General features: G+C 65.0%; 2 protein-coding genes across 12 annotated transcripts in view; both read left to right on the forward strand.

Annotated features, from left to right (window-relative positions):
• Nucleotides 1-10,967, forward strand: part of RTEL1 (regulator of telomere elongation helicase 1) — a 38,643-nt gene extending 27,676 nt beyond the window's left edge. For 2 of the 11 annotated variants that reach the window (XM_033187140.1, XM_033187141.1), the window contains exons 15-35: nucleotides 320-394; nucleotides 510-591; nucleotides 2,309-2,441; nucleotides 2,628-2,741; nucleotides 2,812-2,873; nucleotides 2,993-3,078; nucleotides 3,214-3,291; nucleotides 3,744-3,821; nucleotides 4,200-4,346; nucleotides 4,445-4,560; nucleotides 4,783-4,906; nucleotides 4,991-5,141; nucleotides 5,548-5,690; nucleotides 6,779-6,874; nucleotides 7,921-8,119; nucleotides 8,238-8,378; nucleotides 9,108-9,224; nucleotides 9,504-9,737; nucleotides 9,828-9,983; nucleotides 10,135-10,457; nucleotides 10,558-10,958. In XM_033187140.1, the coding sequence (XP_033043031.1) occupies nucleotides 320-394; nucleotides 510-591; nucleotides 2,309-2,441; nucleotides 2,628-2,741; nucleotides 2,812-2,873; nucleotides 2,993-3,078; nucleotides 3,214-3,291; nucleotides 3,744-3,821; nucleotides 4,200-4,346; nucleotides 4,445-4,560; nucleotides 4,783-4,906; nucleotides 4,991-5,141; nucleotides 5,548-5,690; nucleotides 6,779-6,874; nucleotides 7,921-8,119; nucleotides 8,238-8,378; nucleotides 9,108-9,224; nucleotides 9,504-9,737; nucleotides 9,828-9,983; nucleotides 10,135-10,457; nucleotides 10,558-10,638 (2,736 nt within the window). In that variant the 3' untranslated portion in view covers nucleotides 10,639-10,958. Of the gene's footprint in view, nucleotides 1-319; nucleotides 395-509; nucleotides 592-2,308; nucleotides 2,442-2,627; nucleotides 2,742-2,811; nucleotides 2,874-2,992; nucleotides 3,079-3,213; nucleotides 3,292-3,743; nucleotides 3,822-4,199; nucleotides 4,347-4,444; nucleotides 4,561-4,782; nucleotides 4,907-4,990; nucleotides 5,142-5,547; nucleotides 5,691-6,778; nucleotides 6,875-7,920; nucleotides 8,120-8,237; nucleotides 8,379-9,107; nucleotides 9,225-9,503; nucleotides 9,738-9,827; nucleotides 9,984-10,134; nucleotides 10,458-10,557 lie in introns of all 11 variants that reach the window. The other 9 variants (XM_033187151.1, XM_033187152.1, XM_033187145.1 and 6 more) reach the window with 8 other exon arrangements.
• Nucleotides 10,968-11,122: 155 nt separating this feature from the next.
• TNFRSF6B (TNF receptor superfamily member 6b) lies at nucleotides 11,123-13,349 on the forward strand. The gene is made up of 3 exons (XM_033187154.1): nucleotides 11,123-11,917; nucleotides 12,054-12,248; nucleotides 12,980-13,349. Exons 1-3 carry the CDS (start codon nucleotides 11,494-11,496, stop codon nucleotides 13,261-13,263), a joined length of 903 nt encoding a protein of 300 aa, XP_033043045.1. The 5' UTR covers nucleotides 11,123-11,493; the 3' UTR covers nucleotides 13,264-13,349.
• The last annotated feature ends 1,176 nt before the right edge of the window (nucleotides 13,350-14,525 follow it).

The following is a 14,525-nucleotide window of genomic DNA, read 5'->3' on the forward strand; positions in this document are numbered from 1 at the left end:
CACAGAGAGGAGGGCTGGGCCAGTTGGTGGGAGGAGAGGCCCCTCGGGCTGCTGCAGTTCCAGTGCACGGAGATGGCCTGCGTAGGGGGACAGAGAGCTCACCGGGGGTCCCTCTAGGGAGGAGAAAGGGTCAGGCAGGTGCCAGCTCCTGTCCGTCGGCCTGGGGCTGCATGATGGCAGGGGCCGGTGAACCGATGACCCCTGGGTGTCCTGTGACCTCCCGTGTGTGGGGCTGATGCCGCAGAAGGTCAGGTGGCCTCCAGGGCTCCAGGCTCTAGCCTCAGGCTTCTCACGGGACTGCACTTCCTCTGCCTTTCAGATTGTGTTTAGTGTGGACCCCTCCGAGGGCAGCCCTGGTTCTCCGGCAGGGCTGGGGGCCTTACAGTCCTATAAGGTAGGGGCCACCTCCAGGACGCAGGTGGGGCTGGGGGTTCTGCGGTCCTGAAAGGTCAGGGGCTGCCCCCAGGACATGGGCGGGGTCTCCACACTCCTGGTCCTGTCCCTTCCAGGTGCACATCCATCCTGATGCTGGTCACCGGAGGACGGCTCAGCGGTCTGATGCCTGGAGCACCACTGCAGCCAGAAAGCGAGGTACAGACCTGGGCCCACACTCTCCCCGCCCGCCCGGGTGTGGTGCTGAGCACCAGCATGCCACAGGCTAGGCACACGGCCAGCCGTGGTTCTCCTGCGCCCCGGGCCTGGCCACCTTCTCCACGTCCGGGCCAATCCAGAGCGTTCTCCTCGCTGTCCCTCTGAAGGCTGGAGTTACTAAGAGACACGGGAGAGGGCCTGATGGCACCGGGACCTGCCCAGAGTCACCTGGTTGGTGGCGGCAGAGCCACAGCCCAGCCAGGCCTCTCTGCTGGGACACGCGGGTTTAGGCCAAGGCCGTCAGCACGGAGCCCCACGGTGAGGCACAGCTTTCCCTGCTGCCTCCACCCAGCGCCTGGCCGGGCCAAGCCTCAGGGTCATGTCTGAAGGGGACCCGAGTGGCCCTGCTGTCCAAAGCCCCTGGTGCGCTCGGCCCCGAGGCCCCCCCCCACATGCCTTGTTGGCTTCCTGTGCTCTGTGGCGGCTTCGAGGCGGTGCTGCCGGGGGCCTGTGTGGGTGGGGCCTGTGAGCGGGGCCTTGGCTCCCTGTCCAGAGTCCTGTGGTTCTTGGAGTGTGTCCGGCCCCACCCGGCCATGTGGTGTCCAAGGGGGGGCTTCATGGCGGCAGCTGTGGGAGCTGCTGCCCCTTCTTGTGCTCCAGTGGGGCCTTGCCTCTGGGCTTGGTTCATCCCTCTCTGGAACGTTCTTTCTTAGCTGCTGTCCGGCCCGCGGTGGCACAACGTGGCCCTGGCTGAAGCCGCCCCCGCGGGTTGCTGTGGTTGGTCTGCCTGGCCGAGCTGGAAGGGGAGGGCTGGGAGGGCGTCAGGGTTGCGCGGCTTGACCCCTGCTCGGTGGCTCGGTGATGGCCTCGCAGGCAGTTGGGGCTGTGGGAGGCGGCGCGTGCCTGAGCAGCTGGTGCACAGATCCTGAGGGCCTGGAATCTCTTTGTTCCATTGACCTCTGACGTCACTTGACTTCTGAGAAGCAGCCACTCCCTGCGTTGGGCGTTTGTAGGAAATGAGGTCCTGGAGGTGCAGGTTGGGGGAAGTTCCCCCATTGCAGGGCACACTCAGCCCCAGGAAGTGGTGTGACCTTTGCTAGGAGAGGTGCCTTGTCCCTGCTGACCCTGAGTCACAGTCAGCGTCGTTCTGCTTGTGCCGTGTTGAATTCCGGGTGGCCAGTGCCCAGGCTCAGTCTCCTCCCCAGGCTGCGGCCGCTGCGGTCAGTCTGTCAAGCACTTCTAGGAACTTCCTTTGAACTGGTGCCCTTGTTCGCTGCTGACGCCACTCAGAGTCTTCCAGGCGGAGCGGGGAACTCACACTTCCTCTTCTGTGCGTCCATGGAATGTCGGGACGCTGGCGCCCGCTTCCCGTGCGCTCTTGGCGGGATGAGCTTCTTGCCCTGAGCCGCATGTCACAGTTTCTGCAGAAGTTTAGGGTTGGAGTGGGCTGACCTCTCTGGAGGTGTCCCCAGCATCTGCCTGGGGTCTGCCTCCTACTCCCAGGACCCCCAGTCCCCCAGAGGGGACCCCAGCTGGCAGACTGCGCTCACACTCGGGGCAGCCTCCTTTGTTCTGACTTCTGCATGCTGGACCTGGGTGGCTGCGGTCGGCTAACTTGCTTGATGCCAGTGGGTGAGAGGGTGATGGGCAGAGAGGCAGGCGGTCAGGCCCCCAGTCCCGTCCTCACACCGTGTCCCCCGCTCCCTCCACCCCACAGGGAAGGTGTTGAGCTACTGGTGCTTCAGTCCCGGCCACAGCATGCGCGAGCTGGTCCGCCAGGGCGTCCGCTCCCTCATCCTTACCAGCGGCACGCTGGCCCCGGTGTCCTCCTTTGCCCTGGAGATGCAGATGTACGGGCCACCCCTGCCAGGGGCCTAAGCACTGGTGACGCCTGTGACGTTAGTGGGGTGGGAGTGCTGGGGGTCCCCATGAGCCGGGGTGCTGGGGGTCTTGGGCCTCACTGGGAGTCTCGGGCCTCGAGGGCTAAAGGGGTGCTGGTGTCCTTCCCCACTGTCTGTCCCTCCGGCCACGCTCAGCCCTTTCCCGGTCTGCCTGGAGAACCCACACATCATCGACAAGCACCAGATCTGGGTGGGGGTCGTCCCCAGAGGCCCCGATGGAGCCCAGTTGAGCTCTGCATTTGACAGACGGTAAGGGCCTGTCCCTGGGCCCTGCTGGGGTGCGAGGTCGGGGAGTACTGAGCCCTGAGGCCCTGAGCAGTGGCCTCTCGGCTCTGTGCAGGTTTTCTGAGGAGTGCTTGTCCTCCCTGGGGAAGGCTCTGGGTAAGTGCCCTGCACACCCCAGCTGTGCCCATCCTGGATCCTGGACCCCTGCCCCCAAGAGCTGGTAGGGACCCCTGCAGACGCCCGCCCCGGCCTTGACCCCAGCCCTGCACTTCCAGGCAACATAGCCCGCGTAGTGCCCTACGGGCTGTTGATCTTCTTCCCTTCTTATCCTGTCATGGAGAAGAGCCTGGAGTTCTGGCGGGTATGTCTCCCGTGTCCTGGGTGGGGTGGGTGAGGGCAGGGCTGGAGCACGAAGCAGGCAGTGGCCACAGCTCTTGCCCTCATCGGATCAGCGGCCTGACCAGGCCTGCCATGTCCCTGCCTCTTCCTCCCACAGGCCCGCGACTTGGCCAGGAAGATGGAGGCACTGAAGCCGCTGTTTGTGGAGCCCAGGAGCAAAGGCAGCTTCTCCGAGGTCAGCACTTGGCTGGGGCTCTGGGTCTGCTGCCCCCTCGTGCCTCCCCCGCCCCTCACAGCTTCCTCGAGGCTGACCACCGGCCCTGGCCATGGGCTCTGGCGGCTCCCGGCTGCCTCTTCAGGGCTGCTGTGTTTGCTTCCTGGCCCTGAGTGTTGCCTTTTATCTTACAAAGCCCCCAGCACCGGGCGGGTGTGGTGACAGTGGTCCTCCTGTCTGAGTAGCTATAGCCGGCGGCCACCCTGGCCCTGGGATTCCCCGTGTTTTCTGGGAAGCACTGAGCAGGCGCAGGATCAGCCTGGGATCCGTGCCAGGAAGAAGCTTCCAGAACCCGGTTGGCCTTCCTGGCTAGGACAGTCCTTCATCTTGGAGGATGAGATCTGGGTCTCCCTCATGGGGGAAGAAGGGGCGGGGGTGGGCTCCAGGCTGAGCCTGACCAACTTTCCTTCCAGACCATCAGTGCTTACTACGCAAGGGTCGCTGCCCCAGGGTCCACTGGCGCCACCTTCCTGGCGGTATGCCGGGGCAAGGTGAGCTCTCTGGGGCCCTCTGTCCTGACCTGGTTGCCTGTTCCCTGGTGGGTGCTCATGGCTCCCCAGCTGACTCTGGGCCCTGGGGGCTGCCTGGTCCCCTCCTTGGGTCCCACAAGAGCAAAGCACTGGTGGCCCTGCTGGGAGCGTGCCCTGCTCTGGGTCAGGGGCAGGCAGGATGCAGGAGGTTCCTGGCCACGAGAGTTGGAGGTGGCGTCTGAGAGCTGTGGACCCCAAGTGGGGTCCTGGCCCATAGATGGGGCTTCCTCCCACCCCTGGTTGGGGTTGGAGCCTCGGAAGGTGGCTGGGCTGGGTATGGGGGCAGCCAGGGGAGAGGAGCCCCCATGGCCCCAGGCAGCTCCCTGGTATGTCCCCTAGGCCAGCGAGGGGCTGGACTTCTCAGACACGAATGGCCGTGGTGTGGTCGTCACGGGCCTCCCGTACCCGCCCCGCATGGACCCCCGGGTTGTCCTCAAGATGCAGTTCCTGGACGAGATGAAGGGCCAGGGTGGGGCTGGGGGCCAGGTGAGTTACAGCAGGGCGGGGCTGGGGTAAGGCAGTCTGGCGACTGAGCCCCCCTGTGACCAAGGGAGCCCTTGTGACCGAGCCCCCTCGCCCTCCAGTTCCTCTCTGGGCAGGAGTGGTACCGGCAGCAGGCGTCCAGGGCGGTGAACCAGGCCATTGGGCGAGTGATCCGGCACCGTCAGGACTACGGGGCTGTCTTCCTCTGTGACCACAGGTGTGTGCAGTCCGGGGGCAGGTGTGGCGCCAGGGGACACGCCCACATCCCACTGGGTCCCTGGACTCTCCTTCCCCACACGAGGCCCCGCCTCCCCCAGAGCCTCTCTGGCGACTCGGGGTCGGCCTGAGGCCCTGCGGCAGATGAGGGGTCTTCCCTTGGGTGAACTGAACCCCCTGAAGCGGCTGTGGGCAGGGCAGCAGGGCTGTGGCCACCCCCCAGGTTCGCCTTTGCTGATGCCAGAGCCCAGCTGCCCTCCTGGGTGCGTCCCCACGTCAGGGTGTACAACAACTTCGGCCACGTCATCCGAGACGTGGCCCAGTTCTTCCGTGTTGCCGAGCGAACTGTGAGTTTCTGCCCAGGGAGGGGATGAGAGTGTTGTCCCCAGAGGAGCCAGAAATGGACCCACCCACCCCCAGTGGTTCTGCAGATGCCAGCACCGGCCCCCCGGGCTGCAGCACCCAGTTTGCGTGAAGGAGAAGATGCTGTCAGGGAGGACAAGTCGCCTGACCCCCTCCTCTCCACCAGGAAAGCTAAGAGTCTGGACCTGCATGTCCCCAGCCTGAAGCAGAGGTCCTCAGGTGCAGATGGCCAGTGCGGGACGCGCCGTGTGGGGTGGGCGGGGCAGGCGGACTGGGGCGGGCCATGTGGGGCAAGCAGTGGGGCAGGCGGCGTGGGGCGGGCGGCACCAGGCGCCCAGGGCGGAGGCGGCTCACCTGGCTTTATGCACTGCTCCTCCCACCTCCAAAGGCTGTGTCTCCCTCCTAGGGTGGGGTCCCCACGGGCTGGAACCCTCCCCTACAGGCAGAGAACGCCTCAGGCAAAGACGCCCCCCAAGGCTGGGACTCCCCCTCATAGCAGGGAGGACACCCACAGGCAGGGGCCCCCAAATGCTGGGACCCTCCCTCAGGAGGGGCTTCGTCACAGGCAGGGACCCCCAGCTGGGGCCCCGCGGTGGGCTTCACTGCGCACTCGGGTACTCTGCAGGATCACCAGCTGCCGGGGACCCCGAGAGTAGCCTGTGTGTGGAGTATGAGCAGGAGCCAGTTCCTGCCCGGCCGGGGCCCAGGGGGCTGCTGGCCGCCCTGGAACACAGCGAACAGTGGGCCGGGGGCCCTGGCGAGGAGCAGGTACAGTTCCAGGGCCTTGGGATGGATACAGACCCTCTGTCTCCTGAGGCCAACCCCACCCCGCCCATCTGACTTCAGGCACCTCCCCACACACCCCTGTAAATCCGCGACCTGTCGGGCGGGCAGGCAGGTGAGGGATCCTGGCTGCCTGGCTATGTGTGTGCCTTCCACTTCGCCTCACCACAGGCTGCTGGTTCCCAGGTGGTGCATGCCCTGGCCCTCAGTGGGTGCCCCACATCACTTTGATTCTCTGGCAGGTCAGCTTGGCTCAAGGCACTCAAGATCGGGTGCCCCTGCCCCTGGCTGTGCCTGAGGCTGGCCTTTCTCCAGGAATCGTGCTGCGGTTGGGACCCAAGTTCCTTCTTCCTTGGGGCCTTTTGCCCCAGAAGCCCATAATTTCTCGGGCCAAGCTGAAGCTTTTTTTTTTTTTTGAGACGGAGTCTCGCTCTGTCACCCAGGCTGGAGTGCGGTGGCCGGATCTCAGCTCACTGCAAGCTCCGCCTCCCGGGTTCACGCCATTCTCCTGCCTCCGCCTCCCGAGTAGCTGGGACTACAGGCGCCGCCACCTCGCCTGGCTAGTTTTTTGTATTTTTTAGTAGAGACGGGGTTTCACTGTGTTAGCCAGGAGGGTCTCGATCTCCTGACCTCGTGATCCGCCCGTCTCGGCCTCCCAAAGTGCTGGGATTACAGGCTTGAGCCACCGCGCCCGGCCCTAACCCGAAGCTTTCTCCCTGCTTCCTGCTGGGAGCTATTCCCCTCTTGCTGCCTGTCCCTGCCCTTCAGGCTCCTGGAGTGAGCCCCCGGTACAGGCACCAGGCACCTGTGTCCCCTTCCTGCCAGGCCCTCGCTGTGGTCGGACTGTCCTTCCTGGACCTGCTCTTACGTGTCACCACCTGTGAGCCTCATGAGCCGCTGGCGTGACTTGGGCAGGACCCACTTGTGGGACTGTCACCAGGGTGTGCCGTGCCCCGTCCCCCGACCTTCGTCTTGGCTACTGCTCAGGGCTCCTTGGGGCCATCTTCCCTGTGGGCCCAGGTGCTTTGGTGCCCTGGAGTGTGTGGTTGGAACCACAGCTGTGTCCTCCTCAGGCCCACAGCTGCTCCACCCTGTCCCTCCTGTCTGAGAAGAGGCCGGCAGAGGAGCCTCGAGGAGGGAGGAAGAAGATCCGGCTGGTCAGCCACCTGGTGCGTGAGCTGTCCCTGCATCTGTGCCGACCACCATAGACACGTGTGGGAACCCGGCCCTGGGTGCCCCCAGCCAAGTTGGGATGTGGGCCCGATGGGACCAGGGAAGTTACCTCCGGGAGCTGATGTCCAGGGCGGCTGTGATGCTGTGGGCCCAGGGGCTCAAGGGCAGCTGGGATCAGGCCCCACCCTTGGGCAGGCTTGGTTTGGGGGCTGCAGCACTGGGTTTGGCCCAGGCATTTCCCTCAAGTGTGGACGTGCACCTGCCTCACGCGAGGGCCGCAGCCCATTCCCAGCCTTGGATGAAAGAACCGAGTATAGTCGGAGCCAGGAAGCCCCCTGCCTGCTGGAAAGCCCCGAGTGTGGCAGCCTTTGTCCATGTCCCTTGGCTTCTGGGAAGAACTGGGTGGTGCCCAGGCAGGGCTGGTGCCATCAGGAAGTGGGCGGCTGCCGAGGGGCCTGGGCTGTTGAGGGCCTGGGTGGGGGGTGCCTGCGTGGGGGGTGCCTGGGCTGCCGAGGGGCCTGGGCTGTTGAGGGCCTGGGTGGGGGGTGCCTGGGTGGGGAGTGCCTGGGTGGGGGGGGGCCTGGGTGTGGGGGGCCTGGGCTGCCCTGCCTTGGTTTCCACGTTTCCGTGTTGGTCTGGGGTGTGTGGAGAGATGGGCACTGCTTGTTGGGGAGCCCCTCCCTGGGAGCTGCCATCCTGGGAGCCTCAGGTGCATCTGCTGTGGGGCGGGGGCTTTAGGGAGGAGGAGAGAGACGGGCCCTGCAAGACCCCCAGCTTGAGGGAGAGCCAGTCTACCCTTTGCGCATTCGCTGCCCTCGGTTCCCTGCCAGCCTCTCACCGTGTGACCCAGACAGGCCCGGCCCCGCAGCTTTCTTCCTGCAGCACCTCTGTGTCCATCCAGCCAAGCAGTTTCTCAGGCAGCAGCTCCCCCCTCAGCAGTCACTGTCCCAGGGAACACTCAATGCTCCAAGGAAGGTTCTGCAGCCCCAGGGACGAGATGATGAGGCTGGCCCTGATGGAGCCTCGGGCCTGTGTCCTGCAGGAGGAGCCCGTGGCTGGCGCACAGACGGACAGGGCCAAGCTCTTCATGGTGGCTGTGAAGCAGGAACTGAGCCAAGCCAACTTCGCCACCTTCACCCAGGCCCTGCAGGACTACAAGGGTTCCGATGACTTCGCCGCCCTGGCCTCCTGTCTTGGCCCCCTCTTTGCTGAGGACCCCAAGAAGCACAGCCTGCTCCAAGGTGCCCATCCTGAGAGCAGTGCTGCCGCTGTGTGTGGGTGGGGCCATCTGGGTCCAAGTTTGTCTCTGTGCTCTAGAGAAAAGGGGGCAGATGGGGACAGACACCCCTTCCTCTACAGGCTTCTACCAGTTTGTGCGGCCTCACCACAAGCAGCAGTTTGAGGAGGTCTGTGTCCAGCTGACAGGACGGGGCTGCGGCTATCGGCCCGAGCACAGCATTCCCCGAAGGCAGCGGGCACAGCCAGCCCTGGACCCCACTGGTAAATGGGGCCTTGGGTGGGATCCTCAGACTCCTCCGTGGAAGGCACTGGAGTCCTGGGCTGGTTGGGGTGGGCATCCCTGGGGCCCTGCCTCTCTGTTCCCATATGGGAGTGATGGGGGCCACCCCCCACCACCAGCAGCAGTATCACTTATTGGGGAGACCCTGTGCAACTCCATGCAGGGCCCTGCCCTTCCCACAGCCCCTGACCCCTACGCACAGCCCTGTTCAGCTGCCGCACGTGTCCCCTGCCCCCCATGCACAGCCCTGGGGAGTCCACTGCACACGCCAGGGTCCTAGACCCCTAGACCCCTGTCCTCCCGTCCTCCCTGCTTCTGCCTTTGCCTGGGGTGGAGTCCAAGCCTCCGGAGGTGGGAGTGTCTGTGTTCGTGCTTGTTAACGAACAGCCCCCACAGAGTTCCACCAGTGCAGGGTTCACCCAGTGGGGAACCTAACCTGTTGGGAAGACCCCAGACCCCTTCTGGGCTTGGTACCCACCCTGGGGCTCTGACCTGAGCAGGGCTTCGGCCTGCCCGCCACTGTTCCAGCCCCCATCCAGCAGTTGGTGTCTCCTCTGCTGCCCCTGGCACCTGGGCGTGTGCCTGCCTGGGTTTTCCCACCCTGCTCTGAGGTGGGTGAGGCCTGGCCTCCCCAGCCAGCCCTTCCCCCTCCCCCGGGGAACTTTCCAGGTGCTCGGGACCAGCTTTGTGGCTCTGCATCTCTTCATCAGGAAGGACAGCGCCGGATCCCAAGCTGACCGTGTCCAAGGCTGCAGCCCAGCAGCTGGACCCCCGAGAGCACCTGAACCAGGGCAGGCCCCACCTGTCGCCCAGGCCACCCCCCACAGGTAGCTGAGTCCTGAACTGTGTGCAGCCTGCGACTTGGTGGGTTCCTCAGTGGCTTGATGAGGCTGACACTTGAGTGATGCCTGAGCCTTTGAACCGGAGGTGCCAGTGGAACTGCCCCTGTGGGGAGCCATCTCCTGGTGGGGGCTGCTCCTGGTTCTGTACCCCGCAGTTGTCCTGAGCAGCTCTCCAGGAGTTTGTGGGAGGGGGGGCAGGCAGGGTGGTGGGACTCTTAGCCCTCCACCCTAGCGCCACTCTGAGCCATGCTACTCCCACACCAGGAGACCCTGGCAGCCACCCACAGCAGGGGTCCAGAGCGCCCAGAGCAGGGAAGCAGGGCCAGCGCGCCGTGAGCGCCTACCTGGCAGATGCCCGCAGGGCCCTGGGGTCTGCAGGCTGTAGCCAGCTCTTGGCAGCGCTGACAGCCTACAAGCAAGACGATGACCTCGACAAGGTGCTGGCCGTGCTGGCTGCCCTGACCACTGCAAAGCCGGAGGACTTCCCCCTGCTGCAGAGCAAGTGGCCTGGGCGTGGGGAACAGCCAGTGGGGTGGGGGCAGGGGGCAGGATGGGGGCCGTGCCGGGTCTGAGTGAAGCTCCCCGCAGGGTTCAGCATGTTTGTGCGTCCACACCACAAGCAGCGCTTCTCACAGACATGCACAGACCTGACCGGCCGACCCTACCCGGGCATGGAGCCACCAGGACCCCAGGAGGAGGGTCTTGCCAGGCCTGCTGTGCCCACCCACGGGGCTCCCCAACCAGGTAGGGCGCCGGCCTGCTGTGCTCACCCACGGGGCTCCCCAACCAGGTAGGGCGCCGGCCTGGCTGCTCCTGACAGCGCCCCAACCGCACGCAGCCCTGGGAGGGACCAGCAAAGCCCCAGGCGCCCCTCAGACTCAGTCTCCGTCTCCAGGCCCCTCACGGTCCGAGAAGCCCGGAAAGACCCAGAGCAAGATCTCGACCTTCCTTAGACAGAGGCCAGCAGGGACTGTGGGGGCGGGCGGTGAGGCTGCAGGGCCCAGCCAGTCCCCAGGACCTCCCCACGGGCCTGCAGCATCTGAGTGGGGTGAGCCTCATGGGAGAGACCTCGCTGGGCAGCAGGCTGCGGGAGCTCCGAGCGGGCCCCTCTCAGCAGGCTGTGTGTGCCAGGGCTGTGGGGCGGAGGATGTGGTGCCCTTCCAGTGCCCTGTCTGTGACTTCCAGCGCTGCCAGGCCTGTTGGCAACGGCACCTTCAGGTTGGTGCCTGGCCACTACAGTTCCTGCTGGGTGTAGCCCCAGGTGGTGGGCTGGTGGCAGCACCTGGCAGGTGTGTCCAGTGGGCCGGTTGTCTCACAGGCCTCTAGGACGTGCCCATCCTGCCACACCGCCTCCAGGAAGCAGAGCGTCACGCAGGTCTTTTGGCCAGAGCCCCAGTGAGTGCCCACAGTGGCCCTCAGCACACCTGACGTGGCTTGATCACCTGCTTGTCCAGCTCTGGTGGGCCAAGGAACCACCCAACAGAATAGGCCAGCCCATGCCTGCCTGCCTGACCCACTGCGCTGGGACCGGATCTGGGCCTCCCTCTGAGAAGCCCTGAGCTACGCTGGGGTCTGGGGTGGGTCCCTGGCTCCTGCCTGTGAGTGGTGCCACAGGGGCATCTCAGCTGAGCCCCTCACCAGGAAGGAGGAGACCCCCATGGCATGTGTCCACTTTTCATCAGGCGACAGGATTCTCGAATAAAAGTGCTGGCAGTGCCCCGGACGGTGTCTTCGTGGCCTGGGCTTGGTGATGGGCGTTGAGGAGAGACAGGGAGGTGGCACAGGCCCCTCGTAGCCTGCCCTGTGACACTAATTCCTCCACAGTGGGCTCAGCCCTGCCCTCATCCTCACTGCTGCAGCCAAGCTGCAACTGGGGGGGGGAGATCCACCAATACACCAGCTGCCTGGGCTGGTTGCTGGGTCAGGAGCTGCCCCAGGTGCTGAGGAGGAGGGCGGTTCCCTGGGTTCCCTGGCTGGTGAGGGGCCCCTCACAGAACCACCCTTGGACTGAGCTCTGGGGAGGGATGGTACCAGGTGGGTGAGGGGGGCTGCCTGGGGAGGGAGGAGTTCCCATGGGGCGTGGTGAGGCTGGCCCAGCCCTCTCCCTGCCCATATAGGGCGGCAGCAGGATGGGCTTGGGGATTGGGCAGTCCCTCCACAGGCGGACTGAGGGCAGAGGCGGCGGCATGTTGGTCAGGCACAGCAGGATCCGGTGTCCGCGCTGAGCCACGCTCTCCCTGCTCCAGCAAGGACCATGAGGGCGCTGGAGGGGCCGGGCCTGCTGCTGCCGTGCCTCGTGTGGGCGCTGCCCGCCCTGCTGCTGGTGCCGGCCGTGTGTGGAGCAACAGAGGCACCCACTTACCCCTGGCGGGACACAGAGACAGGGGAGTGGCTGGTGTGTGCCCAGTGCCCCCCAGGCACCTTTGTGCAGCGGCCCTGCCGCCGAGACAGCCCCACAATGTGTGGCCCGTGTCCTCCGCGCCACTACACACAGTTCTGGAACTACCTGGAGCACTGCCGCTACTGCAACGTCCTCTGCGGGGAGCGCGAGGAGGAGGCACGGCCTTGCCACGCCACCCACAACCGCGCCTGCCGCTGCCGCACCGGCTTCTTCGCACACGCTGGTTTCTGCCTGGAGCATGCATCGTGTCCACCTGGCACCGGCGTGATGGCCCCGGGTGAGAGCTGGGCAAGGGGAGGGGCCCCCAGGAGTGGTGGTCAGAGGTGTGGCAGGGGTCAGGTTGCTGGTCCCAGGCTTGCACCCTGAGCTAGGACACCAGTTCCCCTGACCCTGTTCTTCCCTCCCGGCTGCAGGCACCCCCAGCCAGAACACGCAGTGCCAGCCGTGCCCCCCAGGCACCTTCTCAGCCAGCAGCTCCAGCTCAGAGCAGTGCCAGCCCCACCGTAACTGCACGGCCCTGGGCCTGGCCCTCAACGTGCCAGGCTCTTCCTCCCACGATGCCCTGTGCACCAGCTGCACTGCCTTCCCCCTCAGCACCAGGGTACCAGGTGAGCCAGAGGACTGAGGGGGCAGCACGCTGCAGGCCAGGCCCACTTGTGCCCTCACTCCAGCCCCTGCACGTGCATCTAGCCTGAGGCATGCCAGCTGGCCTTGGGGAAGGGGCCACAGTGGATTTGAGGGCTCAGGGGTCCCTCCTCTAGATCCCCACCAAGTCTGCCCACTCAGGGGTGGCTGAGGATTAGGATCCAAGCCAGGGCAGAGCCTCCCCTGGGGAGCCCTGGAAAGGTAGGCAGCACTCTCTTAACTGTCCAAGAGGAAGGTGGCTGCCTCCTGTGATATGGGGAAATCGAGGCCCGATGTTAACTCCTAACTGCCGAGAGGAAGGTGGCTGGCCCCTCTGACATGGGGAAACCGAGGCCCAATGTTAGCCACTGAAAAGTCAGTTACCAAGTCAGGTTTGGTCCATCTGCAGGTCCCAACCAGTCCCTTCCAGTGGCCCAGGAGCCCTAAGACCCTGCCTGGGCCCCCTTGCCTCTCCCAGCCAAGCTTCGAGTGGCCACTCCTGCCCCGACGCCTTTGCTCCACCACGCTGACGGAAGGCTCCTGCCCCTTCTCCAGTCCCCACCCTTGCACTGCCCTCTCCAGCACGGCTCACTGTACAGGGATTTCTTTCTCCTGCAAACCCCCTGGGTGGGGCCCAGAAAACAGGGTACCCAGCAGGCCCCCACCAGTATCTGCGGGTGAAATGAGGGGACCGCTGCCTCCCCACCCACTGCAGGAACTGAGGAGTGCAAGCGTGCTGTCATCGACTTCGTGGCTTTCCAGGATATCTCCATCAAGAGGTTGCAGCGGCTGCTGCAGGCCCTTGAGGCCCCGGGGGGCTGGGGTCCAACACCAAGGGCAGGCCGCGCGGCCTTGCGGCTGAAGCTGCATCAGCGGCTCACGGAGCTCCTGGAGGCACAGGACGGGGCACTTCTGGCGCGGCTGCTGCAGGCACTGCGCGTGGCCAGGATGCCCGGGCTGGAGCGGAGCGTCCGTGAGCGCTTCCTCCCTGGGCACTGATCCCAGCCCCCTCACCCCCCTTATTTATTCTACATCCTTAGCACCCCACTTGCACTAAAAGCGGCTTTTTTTTTAAATAGAAGAAATGGGCCGGGCGCGGTGGCTCAAGCCTGTAATCCCAGCACTTTGGGAGGCCGAGACGGGCGGATCACGAGGTCAGGAGATCGAGACCATCCTGGCTAACACAGTGAAACCCCGTCTCTACTAAAAAATACAAAAAACTAGCCGGGCGTGGTGGCGGCGTCTGTAGTCCCAGCTACTCGGGAGGCTGAGGCCGGAGAATGGCGTAAACCCGGGAGGCGGAGCTTGCAGTGAGCTGAGATCTGGCCACTGCACTCCAGCCTGGGCGACAGAGCAAGACTCCGTCTCAAAAAAAATAAATAAATAAATAAATAAATAAATAAATAGAAGAAATGAAGTTTCTTAAAGCTTTTTTATAAAGCCTTTTCGTAAAACTGGTTGTAGTTGCACAGCTGCTGGGAGGGCAGCCGGGGACACCTGAGCCACCCGGTGTGCCCAGATCCCTCAGGCCGCCATCAGAACTGTTGCCCAGGGCTTCCCCTACCTCAGACCCTCCCAGGGAGGATCAGTGGGAGTGCCTCCTCTACCCTCCCGTTGGCTGTGGCACGTGGCGGGGGCCCCGAAGCTCAGGGAGGGTCAAGGCCTGGGAGGGTACCATTGCTCGAAGAACAGGACGGGGCTCAGGCCAGCCCCCATCGCCGGGGCCCCACACTAACCCCTCTTTTGAATTCCTCCCACTCCCAGCTCACAGGGGATTTCCCAAGAGGAGACCTGCCAAGACCTCCTCCAGGGCCTCCACGCTTCCTGCGAAGTGCAGCTTTCCCCTCTGGGCAGGCTCTGAAGCCTTCAGATGCATCCAGAGCAACTGGAGGCCTGCCCGGCCACACTCCCCTGCGTGGCCAGTTTCCCGTGGCTAGAGGCCCCGCCCCCTAGGTCCTGGGAACCAACCCGCAAAACACACACAGGGTCCCCTGGAGACGCCGCGGGGACTTCCAGGGCCCGACTCCCTGAGTCACAGCCCCGCAGCTGCCGCGCCACCCCCACCCTGACTCATGGCCCTTCCCAGCAGCTCCTCCTAGGCCCCCCACGTCCTTCCCACATCCGCAGGAAGGGAGTGTCTGGACTCTCCAGGCTCCAGACCCACCTGGGGAGCCCCTCACCTGCCCACCAGCCCCGTGCCACCGTCACCGTATCCAACAGCCAGGAGCCAAGCCCCGGCCCTCCAGGAGGGAAGGGATGGA

Source organism: Trachypithecus francoisi, unplaced genomic scaffold (assembly GCF_009764315.1).
Source record: "Trachypithecus francoisi isolate TF-2019V2 unplaced genomic scaffold, Tfra_2.0 Lachesis_group21, whole genome shotgun sequence".
In the NCBI taxonomy this organism is placed as follows: Eukaryota; Metazoa; Chordata; class Mammalia; order Primates; family Cercopithecidae; genus Trachypithecus; species Trachypithecus francoisi.